Below are 14,606 nucleotides of genomic sequence, written 5' to 3' on the forward strand. Positions count from 1 at the left end.
TATGTCATCATGTAGCTGCTGTAGCATTTCCTCTGCTTCTTACAGATGTTGACTGAAGCACAAACCCATCTCAAGCATGCCCCTTGTTACGTATATGATGGAAATTTAGCATAATGATCTCATGTGTCAATATTTTATAAAAAAGAAAGTCACCAGAGTCATCTTTGTTAGTGATATTTCTGTCATACTTCCAGCATGGTGCAAGTTTGAACTAAATGTGATCAAATAAATGCAAAGGCTGCAGCAGTGCAAGGTTAAATGAACCCTCCTGTTGTTCTCATTTACAGGCACCAAAAAATACTGTTCCTTTGTCTGAAAAAGATGTAAAAATTCAGCAAAAAATTCCCCAAACTTAAAAAAAAATTGCAAAATCTTCAGGAAGAAAATTCCAAAAAATTCATTAAATGTTTCCCTCAAAATTTTCATTTTAAAAAAATCTCAAAATTTGGCAAAAATATACATTCAAAAAATAAAAAATAAAAAATTATGAATATTTTTAAAAAAATGAATAAAAATCTTCCAAAAACATCCTAAAATATCTAAAATGATTACATATATATCAGTAAAAGTTCTAATATTTTCTTTAAGAACATTCAGAAAACAATCAACGAAAATCCAGCGAAATTCTTAAAGAAACATTTTTTTTTAACATTTCTTTTTTTCCACCAAAAAATGTTTAAAAAAATCCCAAAAATGTTGACAGTGTGAAAGTTTCCACCTTGAAATTTTTAAAAAATAGATTTAAAATAAATATTTAAACTTTAAAATGGGTCAACTTGACCCGCATAACGACACCAGGGTTAAATCTAACTGGCTTTATTAGGAGCAGAGTAATAACATTGTCAATTATCTTATGTGAAAAGCTTATGTGAAAAATTCAGTTTAAACCGCAAAATGTCTCTCAGTTTCAAGCTGAATTCAAGGTGATTCTTCTCACATTCAGTGAGTACATAAGAGAAGGATTTTACCCATGTGGTGAGGGTTAAAATTGGTGAAAAAAGGTTTTAAAAAATAGCGCAAGTTTAAATTTCACTCATACCAACTGCATGGATGTTTTCAGTTATAGTGTTTATTTCAGCTCCCGCAGGCCTCCATTGGAAAACCTTTAATAAACTCACTGCAGACCTGCTCAGCACCAAATAGTACTAAAGCTGTTTGGGGAGCATTGAGGAGCTAAAGAGGCAGATATTTCCCTCAGGAGTTGGTAGAGACCTAAAACAGAGCAAAAAGAGAGTAGATGTTGGACTTACATTTCCAGTTGGCCAGAAACATGACTCCACATTAATGGTAAAGTTGCTCTGTATAATCTGGATACAGAAATAATCACTTGCTTTATGTGTAGTCTGGCTTTTTTGTATTATTTTAATAATAGTTATGGTAATCTTGGGCAATACTAAGCCCAGGATACAGTGTGATGCCTCTGCAAAATAGTGTTTCATCAAAAGTTCCCATTTTAAACATGTAGGTTGCTGCTCGGAGATGTTGTATCTTATAGCTCAGGGTATTTTGAAAAATGGAAAGGGAAGAGAATGCTGCATGGAGTATGTGGCAGAAACATAGACTGTATATATAGTGGACATAGCATCTGGCTCCAGAATTGAAGCCAACTCGGAAGTGTCAAAAACTTGCAATATCACGCCGTCCGCTAGAGCTGGCTCCAAAAAGCTTTTTCTCCATAGACCCCAATTCATTTTTGGAAAAAATAAAATTTGATAGACTGATTTTCTACAGCTCAGGATTTTTTTCCCGTTAGTTTTCATGGTCAAAATGAGAGATCAGATGGCTGATCTTAAAATAAATCAATACTGAATTTTAAATAAATCGTTAAAGTTGGCAGAACAAGGGGGCGTGGCTATACTTGATGGACCGCAACAGAAGCCTCTGCGGTAAAATGTGGGCGGGATAAGAGAGTCCTCAGCCAATCCTGCCCCTAGTTGCTCTCCAGTCCAGTCTGTTTGATGACGCTTTTTACATCACTGGCTCCAAAAAATCCAAAACGGCGACCAGGAAGAAGCAAAATCCGGGCTTCATTTTCTCGGCGTTGAAACCAACGGGTGACGTCACGGTTAGTTTACGCCTGGGCAGAAATGGCAAGCTTATCCCCACATTTAGACTATTTCAAAGGAAAAAAGCCAGATACTTCCTAAGGAGGTGATGGAGACCAAAAACAGAGCTAAAAGACAGTGAATGTTTCATTTCCATTTCTCCGCTGGGCAGGAACACGGCTCCCAATTATTTCAAGTGTTGCTGTGTTTCTGGATTGTCACTTCCTTTATAGGTGACCATAAATTGGTGTTGTGTTTACAGCATGTTACTGCTGCCCCTCAGTGACCAATTAATCATTTACTGTGGGTTTAAAGTTTCAGTTTAATGTCTCTGCATTTTTATGGACATTACAAAACAGGCACCAGAGCTTCACTAATCACGAATTTATTTGAGGATTCACTCTCAGAAATGAAGAAAATGTCTGTCATCCATATGATGGTCAGTAACTAAAGTGATCACTATTTAAAATGTATCGCTAAAGGACAACAGAAAAGTCTGTTCTTTCCTTTTTCAACTCATGCCTGCTTCCATCTGTGGCACTGCTTCTTCCCGTGCAGCAGGTGCCAAACATGCATGATGAATAAAGCTGGAAGGAACAACAACTCGCCTGCCAACGAAGGTGTCGGACAGGCACAAACTGACACCTCTGCTCATAATTATTCCATCCCTGTATCCAAAAATATTTATTGTTTAGAAGCGCTCCGGCCAAAATGCTTCTCATCTGAGAACAGTTTAACTCGCCAAGACAAGGACTCAGTTCAGTTTGATTAAACTCTCCTACCAATTCACCTGTAAAACTAAGCGAAGGCGAGCCCAGCAGCTGCTGCTGTAATGAGGATCCTTGTCTTTACTGCTGGCTGTTAACCATAAACTGGCCGCCAGAGCATCCACATACCCGGCCTGTAAATACACTGAAGCCAAGCACCCGTGGCTCCGCGCTGAAACAGTCTGGGAACACGTTTTAAAAACCCTGTTAAATGCTATTTGAGTGTGGTTAATGGCCCTCTGTCTCATGTTCTTTCTACGTTTCTCCTTTAGTTACTCTGTTTGCTTCTCTCCAACCTGTTGTAGACCGATTCCTTCCCACGTGTCTGTACCTGGTGCTGCTCAGCTTTAATGGTCTTATCAAGCTCATATGAGATCAGTTACAGTAATTCACTCAGCACTAATCAGTGGAGCCGACTGTAATGGAACGTCCTCCATGTTCCCTGAAAACACTTTGGCTTAGTTACATCTCCAAATAGCACTGCTTTGTTCTAGTTCAGAGAAAAGTATTAGACTGAGCGATAAGAGTTTCAGTGAGGAAGTTGAACCTGGGGGAAACAACAGAGAGCAGAGTCAGAGATGCTTGAATGATGGAGAGATTTAGAAGGGTAAAATCTGAGAAGATTTGTAGCTCTCAGCGCTACATGCGGGAGAACATTTTAATGACAAAATATTGTGATGTAACACGTTGGTTACCATAAGTGGGAGGGGATTGATTAGTTGCAGATGTCTCCAGCAGGCCTCCACCCTCAGCAACGTTGAAAGGTGAATCAGCTGCTCGGAGAAAATACGTTACATATGGCACAGATGGTTCATCCTTTCATCAGAGTTCCTCGTAACTTTACGTCATAATTCATTTAGTCTTCTTCCCACAACATTTCTGGAACAGATCTCAGAAAAACAGCAAAATTTCCTCCTGCAAACAAATCAATTATGTCTTGTTTGTGTAGAGAATTTGTGAAAAATCTGGAGAATCTTTCTGGTGTCAAACAAACAAAGCATGTCAATGACTGATAAGATTTCCTGAAAGTAGCATGAAATTAGCTGTCCACAAAGACTTTTTGACCTGAGAAATTGTTCAGCATTTTGGGAAATATTCTCATACATGTCTCATTTATCAGATATATAGATGTAGTATGTTCACCGTAAAAAATGACAACAAGTGAACACTGTGTCAGTTACCTGAATCAATTTACTAAACTCGCTATATATTTTGGTCACACAATTCGGTATCTGTATGTAACATACGCATACACAACACACGCCTGTGCTCACACAAGATCGTTTTTTTATTTATTTAGTTAGTTGAGTTGATCTTAAAAGGCCAGATTCTATGTTGCTGTGATTTCTGAATACACAAATCAGTGTTTCCCCTAGGATTGGTGCCTCGGGGGGGTTTCGCGTCGGTCGTTGTCGCCGTCGTACAAAAAGTCGAAATAAGGAATTTGAGTCATAATATGTTTTATCATGTATAGCCACGCCCCCTGGCTCCGCCAACTTTAACGGTTTATTTAAAATTCAGTATTGATTTATTTTAAGATCAGCCATCTGATCTCTCATTTTGACCATGAAAACTAACGGGAAAAAAATCCTGAGCTGTAGAAAATCAGTCTATCAAATTTTATTTTTTCCAAAAATGAATTGGGGTCTATTGAGAAAAAGCTTTTTGGAGCCAACCCTAGTGGAGGGCGTGATATTGCAAGTTTTTGACACTTCCGGGTTGGCTTCAATTCAGGAGCCAGATGCTACGTCCACTATATATACAGTCTATGGGTCAAAGCCCGACATGCGGTGGTGAGATGATGACTTTTGCTGCGGGGCAGGTGGGGGGGCTTGCCGTGCAGAACTTTGGCTGCTGTCACTTGGCCCGGGAGAGGCAGAGCTGCTCTGGGTGCTACTGCTTGAAGAGCCAGAGGGGCGGCTGGTGTTGCCATTATCACCCTGTGACTGTAAGCGTTTAAAAAACGCTGAGATTTTGCTTTGTTTTTCATGTGCCATTTTCCGACAGTCGCTGGCGGGAGTCTGCTCACATGTGCGCTCACGCTTGTGTGTGTGTACACGTGTGCGCGCACGCCGATATTAAAATATATAATTTTCACCATTTTGTACCACTTATTGAGCGTGTGAATCATTTTTAGCCCATTTTTACGTTACGGTGTTGAAAGGCTTCATCTAATTATTTTATAATAATAATAATAATAATACTTTATTTATTTTTAGGCCCAATATTACGACAGACGTCGTCTCAAAGGACCAATTTTGCATCATAAGAATTCATGCTGTTATAAAGAGCGTCATTTTTTTTTTTTTTAATCTCTATGAAGTTTCATCGCGGGTCCCACTTCCCTTCGTTCTCTTTTCATTTTTAGCACTCCTACATGATTGAGAACAACAACAACACATGGCCCCGCTATACGGTCGTAATTACCTCATGGCGCGCGTCACTGTCATCAGAGGTGGTTTTTCTTCTGCTTCTGTATTTTATGGCTGAAATAACTCTATATTTTGGCCGTAGTTTGTTGTGGAAAGTAAAACACGAGACGCGCCACTGCAAACTAGTGTTTGTGTGTGTGGTGACTGTGGGGTGGGGGGCAGTGTGACTGTTTACAAGACGGAGGGAGGGGGGAGTAGACACAGTGGAGTGCTGCAACGAGTGCTGTAAGGACAGCATGTGGAGCGACCTTCATGCAGGAAAACTAAAGTTTGCGTGTAAAAAAGTAACAATTATTTTAATTTAACTTGACCTTCTGGGGGGCGGGGGGTGCCGTTGGGGGGGCGGGGCGCACCCCTAATACAATGGTAGGGGAAACACTGCAAATTGAGGAATGAACAGTCTTGGCAGAGTACCGCGCTCTCTGAGTGTTTTTTTTGTTCTCATCTATATCTGTGTGTATCATTAGTTTTGAACTCTTTCTTGATAAAACACATTGAGTTGAAAATGCACTTTTTTGGCTCTGATGCATCTGATCCCTTTATCTGTAGTCACTCTGTGCTCTTTAGCAATCCCCCACTAAAATATATCTGATTGGTTACAATCAGATATGAAGGACAAATGTTCAAAAGTTCTGTCTTAATCAGATTAAATGAAATATTAAGTAGAAGTTTTACCAAACTTGGACCGCCCGGCGACACAGATGACCCCTGTGACCTTCACAATGAGGTCACGGTCACCAAATTCGAACTTGACCTGTGTGTTATTATGGTACACCTGTGTACCAAATATGGTGAGGCTACATCAATATTTTATGGAGTTATCGCGCACAAACCAAATCGTTACAGACAAACAACGGAACAAGCAAGCAAGACCACACAGCTCAAAACAATACCTTCTGGCAAACGACGTTTGTCCGGGCGGTCATAAGCTGCAGCATTTCATAAAGTTTGGGGTTTTTATTTTTTCTGCAAGTGTATATCAGTTTCAAATATTGGTTATGAACCTCCGTGATTACTAATAATGAAATATTGGCCCTAAAATACCACAGCAGTCAGCCCATATTGGACAGTTTAGATTCTGATCTGATGCTGGTGTGAGATATAAAGCCAGTGGATCACCAAAGTAATGAAAGCGTTCATCCGCTGGGAAACAATAAATGTCTGCACAACATTAATAGCAATCCGTCTGCAATCCATCTTCAGATATTTCAGCACTGGACTGACCAAACAAAAGAAAAAAGAAAGATTAAATCGTCATTAAACCATCCTTGATTCCCTGAACTGCCCTTTTTTTGCATTTATACAAGCAAGAAATACAATAAGACACAGAGGAGAAACCACACTGTCATAGCTCGGTGCAGTTTATCATGTTGCTGCTTACCTAACTTTGAAGAAAAAGAAAACCTGTTGAGTGTCATAAAAACTCATAAAGTTGTGTTGTTTCTCACAGGCAGCTGACAGCAGACTGAGCTGAGTGTGTTGTTTTACTCTACGTCCCTCTTTAGATGACCAGGGACCATTAGAGTTGAGGAATGTTAATAAGCCTGAGTGTTTAGAAGAAGGCAGATGACAGACTCTTTTTAGCATCAGAGTACTGATGGAGCGACATGATGTTATGAAACACACACATGGACTTGTGCTGTAACACAGTCGCACATATTGTACCCACATGTCCGACACAGAGCTACACATACAATAACACTGCACTGATCCATCAGTATGAGTCCACCAGTATGCTGTGAAGTGACAATTAAATCGTGATTAACTGTTGCTTTTTATTCCCAGCTATTTTATTATTAGTGTGTCAGGGTGATAATACATTTACCACGACATTCACAGACCCATACGCTAATAATAATAAGCTAGAGCAGCTTTACAAGTCAATCACAACCCTTGGTTTATGTTTAATTTAACTATCTGAGTATAATTAGGCCACGTTTAAATTGTTGCGGACCTTAGAAATGAACCTCAAACTCACTGATTACAACTTGCCAACCCTTAATTTCTGTAATAATATGTGAATTGTGCTTGTTATCGTAATTGTAAAACCGTGATGCTGTTCTGTAGTTTTTGGCTCCATTTCGAACCAACTAGGTCCCAACTGTTGTTTGTTTTTCCAGGGTTCTGATTGGATCACCGCTGTCGGGTCAGCCAGCCAAACGAACCGGAGACGTCTACAAATGTCCAGTAGGAAGGGGGGACAACACATGTGTCAAACTGGAGCTGCCCAGTAAGAAAACTGTTTGTGTGCAAACTGTATAAATCTGCCTGTCTTCTGTCTGTTGTGACCCCAAACCGACTCCATGATGCTGAGATCAGGGCTCTGTTTGGGCCACAGCATCTGGTGCAGGACTTCTTCTTGTTCTTCTTGTGGTTGAAGTCAGTTTTGTAAGACAGTGGCAGCAGGTTTGGGCTTGTTGGGCTTACGACAGATTGAATTTTGGACAGACACTTTTGTCATGGTACTGGGTGATGGGTAAGAGTCTAAAAATGTAAAGTGCATAGTACAGTATATAACAAATGTCAAATTAGGAAAAAAATGTGCATTATTTCTGCAAATATGCCAATATAACAAAAAGAAAAGGCAAAACCTCTATACTGTTAAAACACTAAAGACAATATAGCAACCTTTGAATTTATGATTAGTGATTTAAGTTAGTTAGATTACACACAGTAGTATTTGCATTTATAGTGTAACAACCACTAGGGTACTTTAATAGTATTTTTGATGCCTTAAATAGTGTTTGCATGGATTCCTTTCAGGCTGCATATGAACCCATCTACCTCCACCAGTAATATAGGAGCACTCTGTAAGGCACTCTCTGCTCCTTACATTATTACTATTGCACCATTATCATCAGCATGCAGACTGTTTATACAATTTAGTTCATTCACATTTTCTCCTATTTGCATTTTAGTATCCGGGTAGTAAAGAGGCAATGCTGAGTTAATACTACATGATGTCATCTTGCAAAAGCAGCCCCAAATACAAAGACAAAGGACATCAAGATAAGATATCAGAGGTGGGAACAACTGATGCTGCATTGGTGTCGTCCAAACAAAAACCAACATGTCAGATTTTTTTTTCTTTCATTGTTGACCAATACGAGTGCAGAGGATTCATTCAATCAACACAGAAAAGTGAAAATTATCTAAAGATTGTACAACCCAAATTTTATCTACATGTGACCTGTGAGTGGATCTTCAGGGGATTTTTCTTTCTTTTATGTTGGATTTCTGAGCACCAAACAGACAGCATCGTTCCTGTCATTGCTTGTTTGCACTGTTATTTCCGCTAGTTTGTCTCTGACTCCTTTTATTCCAATTTCATCATGCAGATTATAAAGATGACATTTTTTGGCTGTCGTGTATCTTGGTCAAGTCAAATTAAGAATTCATATCTCTTTGATCATATTATCAACTTTAAATAATGAAAACAAGATAGATAAATAGGATTTTGAAACATTAGCAACACAGAAGTGATGCCCCTGTGTGTGAGCAAATCTATGCAAGCATGAAAATGTGCATAGCTGTAAGCGCAAACATTGTGAATCTCAGTTTGTAATTGTAGCTTACTACTGTGTGTTTACGTACGCCGCATATCTGACTCTGTCTCCTGGGGAAGAAGTTTTGCCCGTTCGAACCGGAAGACTCTAAATAAACAAAGTTTTAATGTTTCATCCTTCCAATTTCTCGTAATTAAACAGATAAACACAACTTCGCTCCCGGCCAGCAGTCTGCAAAGCCTCTATTAGTGCTCATCTGTGTGTCTACGCATGATAACACAAACGTTAACGTGTACAGTAGATCTGAAACGCTCAACTCCGAGACTAATACTTCAGTCCTTCAGCACAGCTGTCCACACTTCAGAATTATCAAGTAACCAAAGTTCTAGTCATCCTGCTGTTGCTCCATTATTGGCTTCATGTGCTGATAATTCACACTCCTCTACTCACCAGTGAAGAGCCCCGTATTTGTTTTTATCTTGGATGAGTTAGGAGGGCAGAAATCTAAATCTCACAAGCTTAAGTTTAGTCTGGAAAACCTCCACTGGGAATTGATTTAGACTTACAGTTGGAGTCAGAACTCTCAGCAACACAGTGGGAGGAATGTGCATGGTGATAAAAACGACAGTGCTGTTGAATTTAAACTGAAACAAGGTATGACTCAGCAAGTGTGTGACCTATTTGTTACCTTGGACTTTGTTGGTGGATATTTAAAGAGATATTACTTGAGTATCCTTGAACACAAAGCAGACCGAGGACAAGTCAGCAGGACGCAAGACCCTGTCGGTCTCCTGAGTCACTGCAGTTTGTGCCCACTGACGCCTCAGACTCATACTGGCAGATCTGTCTCCATACTGAGTTCACACTTTCCCAGTTATGAAGGAGGCCAAACCATAATGAGCAAAGTTATATTGTGTGGTTATTGTGTTGTAATATTTAATCACACTTGCATCCGACCAATAAAACTGAAGGCTGGTTTTGCCGCGACAATTATATGTGACGAAATCCTGGCAGGAGACTCCGTCGCCCACCATTTCAGGGCTGTCTGCTAAACAGTTCTGCAGTATGTTTACATTCTGTTTGAAAAAAACGGTCCAAATGAAAAACAATAAACATGATCTGCTGACTGCACAAATGCAAACTCAGGCTGCAGTCTTAAACTGGGGAACCACTGCTTGATATAAAATACACAAAACACCATTGTGTGTGTAATGATGGCTGGTTATGGCTGAAGATATTTTATACTTGTATTCATAATTACTTAAAGAAAGCATATCATTTACATATTATTCTTCACTTTTTGAAAACATAATACGTTACTTGGCTTATACAAAGTAATATATGACGCTACTCGTTACATTACTTTTTCATTACTCCACAATATCACCTGAGATGCAGTTTTATGTCCTTGCCAGTTAGGGATACAACACTAAGCCTTGCATAAGCCCACATATCAGCACAGCTTCTTATTCTAAAAGCCAATTTATGCTTAAGGCATCCATGTGTCCACAAAGGTCTTTGTATCATAAATGCCGTCATCCATCCAAGTCCTATGGATGTCTGCAAGCAGTCTGAAGGTTGTGACCACACTGCAAGGCCACCAACTGCTCATTTTCCCAAACAAATGGTGTCAAAAGAGTGTTTAACATGTACAAAAGACATTCTCCATCATCCACACCTTTATAATTCATCATTCAAATCGTTGTATTTCAAGTAGTCGCTGCCGGACTTCTGAGTTTCCTTGATTTGTACATGCTTTCCATCAATGGAGTACAAACACATGAGCAATCTTCAAAATCTCCAGAAATTCTGTTCAGTGTTTAAACACTGGACTCGACACATGTCAGGATGAATCAGTGACACGGTGCTGCAGCCTGATCTATAACTAACAACTACATCCTGTTAAAAAAAAAAAAAAAAAAGCAAAGTCACAGCCAGGCTTTCAGGAACATCCATGTGTATTTCTGTATTCGATATGAGAGGAATGTCTGCATACAGACCGACACCTATATACTACAGCATGAATAGAACTACAGAAGCGTGTACTGTTCGCATTCAAAGTCTGCATTGGTCATGAATTGGAGCTAATAAGTAGGACATACACATCTTTCTTTTATGCTATTTTTAATCATGCATTATGGCTAAACCAAAAAAAGTTCACTGAAAAATGTTGTAAAAAGAAGAAGGCACAACTGCGTGTCAAACAGAATTAAGTACGTACTGCCTCAAAATAAAAGTAGTACCTGAAACTAATTAGTAACTGGAATGTGATTATTGAATTTAGGAACAGTAATGTTGTTTCATTGCTGTGTTACAAACAAGTATAGTGAGAGTACAGCACTGTGTTATCCCCAACACTGTTCTTCAGAAAATCACTTGTTATAATGGTTATATATTTTAGCTGAGGCCACTTTACAAATTGACATTTGACCTGTGTCTCCTCTCAAGAGGTCATTCCAGACCAGGAGGGATTGTGTTGAAGGTGTGATTTGTTCTGATAGTTATCAGGAGTTTCAGTAGCCTAGCCGTGCTAGACAACCCACGGCAACGAATTTAATTCTCTGCCAGGGTGGGTCTAGTTACCCTCCATAAGGCTCGAGGCTGGATTCTCCTAAAACTGGCCGGACCAATCACCATGAAGCGTAGAGTCAGAAGGCGGGCGTAACGAAGTGACGACAGAGGCGCGACGATTCTGACAGAAACAACCAGCGCACAATAAACAGTTATCTTTGGACTCAGCTTTGGCCACAGCCCTTAAAGATTTGAAGCTAAAATTCAACTTGAAAGATAAACAAAGGACGGCACTTAAGTGTTTCATTGAGAAGAAAGACGTATTTGGACTTATGCCGACGGGATATGGCAAATCCTTAATATACCAGTTGGCTCCGCGGCTCCGCTGGTTGGGAAGCTAATGGGACTTAGCCACAATCCACCGGTGCTCTCGGAACTACGTCAGCCTATTCATTGCGTTGATTGGTTGTATACCTACCCAATTGCTGCAGAGGGATTTGATAGACAACCTTTTAGCCCGCCTCCCTCCCTGTCGAGCTTCCCTAGACCCTTGTGCCATCAGAAACATGGGTCTAGCATGGCTAGGCTAGAGTTTCAGTTCACTGAGGACAAAGTGTGTTTTCTCCTCTGCAGCTGCTTCCAGTTCCATGTGCACCTATCATGAGGTGCAGAATCTTGATCCGTGTCAATCATTTTTATCAGACAGTTCAGAAATAAGGAAAGGTCACTATTTTCACTTCTCAGTTTAATGTGGTGTCAAATCTAAAGTGTGTTTGAGTAATAGCGAGATGTTTTTGTATTCTGGGGTCAGCAGTGAGTCTCAAACAGCTTCACCATGTTCTCCACTTTACCTGAGTGAGCTTGAGGACAGGAAACGGAGGAAATAGGGATCTGAACTCACACAAAGATGAAGAAAAGACAAAAACATAACTATTAACAGTTCCATTGCACATTGAAATGGCATGTTCATGTGTGTGTGAGAATATGAGATTCCTCAGAAAGAAAAAATTAAGCATTCCCAAGCTGAAGCAGTAGATTCTAATTTTAGCTTAATGATTCGATTGCTTTGCTTTTTCCATCACAACTAGGGATGTCTATCAGCAAAATATTTGTGTGCGCATCCTTTGTTTAGAGTCATAAGCTTTGCACTTAGAAAAGGCATGGTAAAGTAATGAAACAAACTATATTTAACCACATGTCAGTGGTTATTACATCTTTGGGATGGATGGAAGTAAGAATGTAGAGCAGCTTTCTTCCTGTGGGAAAATGAAAGAGAGGAATTCGTCCAGCTGTTCTTCTTCTAAGCTGCTCTCTGATTGTCTCATTCTGTTTATTCATCCAATTTTTTGTTTTTTCTAGAAAACACAACCGTTCCCAACTTGCGTGAAGTCAAGGAGAACATGACCATGGGAAGCACACTGGTGACCAATCCCAACGGAGGGTTTCTGGTAAGGAGGAAGTGGTCTACATTGTCTATACCAAACAGAGAAGAAGGACTGATCTTTGCACTTTCCATTAGACCTTTGGACTCTGTGGAAACTTTGGGTTTAACACTCAGTGTTCCTAAATCAGGCTCCGTGTCCTGGGAATATAACAGGATGCTGTGAATCAAACGTGCAGATGCATAAATGTATGGACGCATATCGTAATGCATGAGAACTCCTGTAAACTTCAATCTGAACTGATGATCAGATTAACAAGGTGTGAAAATTACTGACAGATTGGGCAAAGGGCCAATAAATGTGTATTTATGCAACCTGTTAAGTGGTCCAAGAAAAGCTGAGAGAGAACGTGCTTTATGATGTTGGACTGTGAGTGCGGATTCAGTACAGCTGCACGTGTAACTCAACCCTTCATGTGGTTCTGATGACTTGTCAGCACCTATATGTTTAAACGCTGGAACTCAACCCTAATCACAACTAATATAAAACACTTAAAGGTTTTGCATCAGGCCAAGAATAGCATTGTAATCTGAATTTTGACTGAATGATGAGTAAAATGCTCTTTTATACCACTTGTCAACGCTGTATGTACACCCAATGGACGGTATAGATGTTTGGAGTTTACTGGATGTTCACAGTTCTCATTATTAGTCATGCCACTGGATATGCCTGTCTGACGTTTCCAAAGATAAACTCTTCAGAATTTAAAATTAAGTCAATACAGATGTAGTTTGATGCATCGCTTGTAGACGGATACAAGTCTGCCTTTTCATGTGGTTTACTCCTCACATTCCGCTGTCTACGTCTTACAGTTTTCAAAATCTACTTCACTATAGATTAAACAAAAACTTCCCGGCTAGTGAACGGCCAAAATTTCATGGACTGTGAAGGCTTTGTACATGAAACAAAGCAGGTCTGCTGGTTTTTTGGTCCATGAATCAGTTACACTTCGAGTAAAACCATTCCCCTACTCTATTTTTAGGGGACACCGTGGCTGCATTCGCTTAGCACTCTCCAAGATGATTGTGATTAATATCTAAGAAAGAACGTTTTTTGAAAGTTAAAAGGGAACTTCGTTTTTTTTCAACCTGGGGTCTGTTTTCATTTGTCATTTCATACATGTGAGTGATAGAGAAATGAATTTTCGACATAGCTCCAGTATTTAGCCAGGCAGGCAGCTTAGCAGCTCAGCGAGCAGCTCAGCTAGCGAAAAGTATGGGGCAACTTGCCCCCCCGCGTCAAAGTTCGCCCGAACGTGCTTTTTTCCCCACACTGACCGGCTCGGATAGTCTCAACGAGTGTCCCACAACATACTAGAGATGAGAAGTGAACGAAAACCTCCACATTACCTGGCGATCGCTCTTTGTTGTGGTCTGTATCCAAATCTCAGGATGCTAGAAAGCAAATCTTGTTCCGAAATCGCGCGATAGCTTGCGCCAAAACCGGTGTTTTGGTGCGAGCTCTCGCGCGATTTTGTGAGCTATCACGCGATTTCGGAACGAGATTTGCTTTCTAGCGTCCTGAGATTTGGATCGCCAGGTAATGTGGAGGTTTTCATTCACTTCTCATCTCTAGTATGTTGTGGGACACTCATTGAGACTATCCGAGCCGGTCAGTGTGGGGAAAAAAGCACGTTAGGGCGGACTTTGACGCGGGGGGGCAAGTCGCCCCATACTTTTCGCTAGCTGAGCTGCTAAGCTGAGCTGCTAAGCTGAGCTGCTAAGCTGCCTGCCTGGCTAAATACTGGAGCTATGTTGAAAATTAATTTCTCCATCACTCACATGTATGAAATGACAAATGAAAACAGACCCCAGGTTGAAAAAAAACGAAATTCCCCTTTAATGAGGTGCAGTCAGACCATTCTACACAGCACTGTGTCAGTGCTCCTGAAAGATTTCACTAT

At 40.2% G+C, this 14,606-nt stretch overlaps 1 protein-coding gene across 1 annotated transcript in view; it reads left to right on the top strand.

Moving 5' to 3' along the window:
- The window catches only part of itga1 (integrin, alpha 1), a 73,086-nt gene that overhangs the window by 28,044 nt on the left and 30,436 nt on the right, over positions 1 to 14,606 (top strand). The window contains exons 3-4 of the mRNA XM_051938608.1: positions 7,365 to 7,474; positions 12,621 to 12,709. Coding sequence (XP_051794568.1) covers positions 7,365 to 7,474; positions 12,621 to 12,709 — 199 coding nt within the window. The remainder of the gene's footprint in view (positions 1 to 7,364; positions 7,475 to 12,620; positions 12,710 to 14,606) is intronic.

Source organism: Acanthochromis polyacanthus, chromosome 18, assembly GCF_021347895.1.
Source record: "Acanthochromis polyacanthus isolate Apoly-LR-REF ecotype Palm Island chromosome 18, KAUST_Apoly_ChrSc, whole genome shotgun sequence".
In the NCBI taxonomy this organism is placed as follows: Eukaryota; Metazoa; Chordata; class Actinopteri; family Pomacentridae; genus Acanthochromis; species Acanthochromis polyacanthus.